The 4,620-nt window shown below is 47.7% G+C and overlaps 1 protein-coding gene across 1 annotated transcript; it reads left to right on the top strand.

Moving 5' to 3' along the window:
* Positions 1 to 251: 251 nt before the first annotated feature.
* On the top strand, positions 252 to 3,883 carry LOC127214751 (sodium- and chloride-dependent transporter XTRP3-like; the record flags this gene model as incomplete). The annotated part of the gene is made up of 3 exons (XM_051175034.1): positions 252 to 360; positions 1,853 to 1,944; positions 3,656 to 3,883. Coding segments are annotated over exons 1-3 (429 nt in total), but the record flags the coding sequence as incomplete, so codon positions are not given.
* Between the last annotated feature and the right edge of the window lie 737 nt (positions 3,884 to 4,620).

Below are 4,620 nucleotides of genomic sequence, written 5' to 3'. Positions count from 1 at the left end.
ATGGATAGATGGATGAATAAATGAATCAAAAAGTGGTCAGAGAGATAGGTGGGCTGATATATGGTGAGAGGAATTGTAGAAGGATGGGTGTGTGAAAGGAGGAAGGAGGGGGGTAGAAGGGTGGCCAGAAGAGGCTGGTTGGGGAAAGGAGGGTGACAGAAGCACAGTTGCAGAGACATGAATCTCATATCTCCTCACTGACCTGATGCTGAGGTCTGGCCTCCCACAGGGAGTTTCCTGGTCCCCTGGTCATGCTCATTGTAGAGGGGATGCTGCTCTTGTACCTGGAGCTGGCTGTGGGGCAGCGCATGCGGCAAGGCAGCATCGGTGCCTGGAGGTGCCCCTACCTCAGTGGTGTCGGTATGTGGGACCCTTCTCAGATCCTCTGACAGAGATTTTGTGGGTTTCTGAGCATCACTGGTATGCATGGGCTGGACCTGTGACTGGATGAACCAACTCCCAAAGAGGGCTACCATGGAGCTCGGGCAGAGAGGGCCCTGGATTCTGGCCCTCACATGGTACCCCATCCCACCCCCCAATGAAACTTCCACCTTAGGGCATCTCCACTCTGGACCTCAGCTTGATATTCTCTGACTGGCTGGACATAGCATTCATTTCGTCCCAGCTACCTATCCTCTGGGGATGTACACAAATGTCACCCCCTGCTTAATGTGTGCCTGGTGCTGAACATGGCATGCACGAGTGTGAGGTCATTTCATCTTCACCACACCACTTAGGGGCGTTGGGGCATCATAGTGATACCTGGATGCACAAGCCAAGCATCTATGTGAACATACCAGGTGTGGCCTACTGCACCCTTCCAGAGTGACCTTCAGTCACTGTCCCCTGGCACCTCCATGATGTGATTCTCCTAGTTTGTAAAAGACCAGGATCTAGAGCCATCAGAGTTCATACATGTTCTGTGTACTTTTCATGTCCAAGAAAGGGAAGCAGACAGGAAGCCTGAGCCATTGTTTAGGAATGAGGAAGGGTCCACCTGATGTGACCTCCTGCATCTTTGGAAGAAATATGTCCGGGGTATTAGAACTCATCATCTTCAAACTGCCTCCTCATGATGAAGAGCTATGAAGGCCATCAGAGTGTGCTGAGGCAGCAATGTATGCTGTATATTGGAAAACAGGGGAGGCTGCCTGGCCCCTTGGGCACTGACATGCACTTACTGGCCTGAGTTCCCAGTGGAGTGGGAGGAGTTGCTCTGTAATGCTATTGATACCTGTATAGTCTGCCACATGCAAAGTCAACAACTTACAACTCTTCTGGTTATGTGTGGGATGACAAAGGTTGACAACACTCCCAAGTAAACTCACTTTAGAGCAACCTAATGGCAAACTCTCACTTCTCACAGTGATACCCTCTGTGGGACCTCATAGATCAGACCAGGCTGGGGGTAAGTGTTGTCTGTCTGTCACACTCCTGCCACATGGATGGGGCTGGCTCCAGGAACTCCACCTCCAAAAGGAGCAAGTTCACATCAGGCATGTAGTTGGCCCTTCTCCATAGCTCTGCTGGGTAGTTTTGGGAAAGCTCTGAGCTTTAGTTTGCTCTTTGGAAGGAGGATAATGCTTTTGTGTGAACTAACTGCACACAAAATACTGAGCCCAGGACCTGACACTTAGATGTCAAAAAACCAATACTGATCTACCATCTCAGATGATCAGAGTTGAGGGGTAGTAATTCTCAAGAAGATGTCATAGGTGTAGTATCAGGTCTAATGAAAGCCTAAAGGAAGAGTGTTCTTGTTTGGGGATGTCACCATAGTTGTGTCATTCAAGTCCCACTGGTTAAATTACACACATCTGATCTTCAGCATGGCCCTCTGCTTTGCTCACAGGTGTTGCTAGTGTGGTGGTCTCCTCCTTCCTCTCAATGTACTACAACGTCATCAATGCCTGGGGCTTCTGGTATCTCTTCCATTCCTTCCAGGTAAGCCAACCTCTGGTCAGAGCAAAAGCAAAAAGGGTAGAAAATGCAGGTCCACTCACCAAGTGGGGAGCTGGTAGAGGATGAGAACGCCAGCCTGTGGGAACCCTCTCAGTGATGGGGGAGCGTGATGGGAGCCACAAGCCAAGCAGGGATGACAGAATCTGGATCCACTACTTGTCACAATGTAAGCCAAACTATGCACTGTGTGTGTGTGCGTGCACATGCGTGTGTGTTTTCATGTGCGTACACACATGTGCACACTCATTTCTGAGGAGCAGGTCCACAGCACTCATTGGAATATCTACAGGAATATTTTCAATGACAAGCATTTTAAACAGTGCATTATCTAAATTCTTGTTACTGATATTCTGGAAGGGTCTAGGCTTTGGGGAAAATAAATAAATGCCACAATTCCACACTGAGCGCTGGAATGTTCCTCTTCACCAGTCATATTCTATCCCACCCCACCCCCCATCTTCATCCTTTTTACTCTCAGAGACTCTAATCCCACTGCCTCCATATCAGCCTCTTTCCAGATGGAAAAAAGAAGAGAAGGACCCAGGAATTACCACTCTAATATCCATGCATTCCATACTTCACAAAAATCCCCCCCTTACCTCTGCAGTAAATCCTCTCCCAAGGTCATAGGATAATGACACAGCAGACCTTCACTTGGACGTCTATGGGCCATGCAGGTCCCCGGAACATATAAATCTACACTGGCATGGCCATATACACGACATAAGAGCTTTTGTTCAATCCCACGAGCTACAAGTGACTCTACAGGACTCTACTTTATGGGAGGGTGTCGTCCTTCTTAGCGGGTACCTTTAGCCAAGCAAATGTAAGGACCCTATCTTTACCTTCTGATGCAGATGAAGGGAGAAGAAAACTGAAAATCTCTCAGTTGTTCCATGCCCTAGAGCTTCTTCATGTAGCATGTTCATTGGCAGGAATATTAAAAAACAAAAAATAAAAACAAAAACAAACAAACAAACAAACAAAAAAAAACCTGAAGTCAAGCTCATCTCAAGCAAAGGACCCCAGAGGTATCCTCAGATTTGCAGCCAAATATGTGAAACAGTGTGAGTTAGAGTGGCCTCAGCAGAGGGCCCAGAGAATGTCGGCTAGGCAACTGAGCTTAGAGGGCTTCTGTTTCTTAGCTGGGACCTGCTGCTGGTTCCATCAGATACCACAGTGTCTCCCTCCTGTGGCCTGTCCATCCAAATGGGCTCACTGTTCAAGATTCTAACTCAAGTACGTTCACAGCTTTGTTTTTAAATTATTTTTAAAGTTTATCTTATTTATTTTATGTATATGGGTGTTTCACCTGAATGTCTATGTACAACATGCATGCCTGGTGCCTGCAGAGGCCAGGAGAGCGTGTCAAATTCCCTGGGACTAGAGTTACAGAAGGGGAGCCATCCTATAGTTACTGGGACTCTAACCTGGGGAAAAACAGCCAGTACCCTTAACTAGTGAGCCATCTCTCCAGCCCTACAACTGGTTTTGAACAGGGTAGCTACAAGGATCTGGAAAGACTAGGCCAGGAAGCCTCTGATCCACTGTACTCTGTTGTTTCTGCGCAAGCCAGGCTAGCCCATATTTTCAGGACAAGGTGTGAAGCCTCCTGTCAAAGATGCTTCCTATCATCCCACCAAGCCCTTGGCCTTTCCCTTGACTCTCTGTTGATTCTCACTTCATTCCAAAGGATCCCCTGCTGTGGTCTGTCTGCCCACTGAATGGTAACCGCACAGGCTACGATGAGGAGTATGAAAAGGCTTCGTCAATGCAGTACTTCTGGTGCAGGAAAACACTCAACATCTCACCATCCATCCAGGAGAATGGAGGAGTGCAGTGGGAGCCAGCACTGTGCCTCATCCTGGCCTGGCTGATGGTGTATCTGTGCATCCTGAGGGGCACTGAGTCAACCAGCAAGGTGTGCTAGGGAGTGTGATGGGACTGAATCTGGTCCATGCTAGAGCTGTCTCTTGCTGTCCAGAGTAGAGGCTCAGTGGGTCAGAAGGCATGGATGGTGTTATTGGCATGTCCCTGTACTAGCTGACAGTGGAGGGTGTCAGAAGTGATTAAAGTTGTAGCACTGAATCTGAAATGACAGGCCCCAGCCAGTTCTCACACTCACCTGTACCAGGTCATTTCATGGAGATATTCAAACACCCTGCTATTCAGTCCTTTCACCTCAAATGCCAGAGCTATTATTCTGTGGAGGGAACCTCAACATCAGACAAGCAAGCCTCTGGGGACTTTATTGTGTAGTTGGATTTGGGGTCCCATTTCAAAGTGCTTTCAGGAAATCAATACTACCCAGAACTGTTGGGTTCTCCCTTGGTTTTTTGTTTTGTTTTGTTTTGTTTTGTTTTGTTCTGTTGTGTGGTATGGGGTTTTAGTTCTTGTTTTGGCTTTTATTTTTAAAGTGTCTCCTTATGTACTTCAGGCTGGCATGAAACTGGCTGAACGGCCCAAGTTGGCCTCAAACTCAGTGATCCTCCTGACTCAGCCTTCTGAGTGTTGGGATTTTAGGCCACAGATATGCCAAAATACCCAGCAAAGGCCTTTTATTTGCCTAAGCTCGTTCTTTCTGTTGAAATGCCCAGGTTTCCATTCATCCTAGGGCTGGAGTATCTGCTGTATTTCCATCACCCATACCTGTTTCAA

This window comes from Phodopus roborovskii, unplaced genomic scaffold (assembly GCF_943737965.1).
Source record: "Phodopus roborovskii unplaced genomic scaffold, PHOROB, whole genome shotgun sequence".
Lineage (NCBI taxonomy): Eukaryota > Metazoa > Chordata > Mammalia > Rodentia > Cricetidae > Phodopus > Phodopus roborovskii.
The sequence above is the reverse complement of the archived record's forward strand: the minus strand, read 5'-3'. Positions and strand labels throughout refer to the sequence as shown.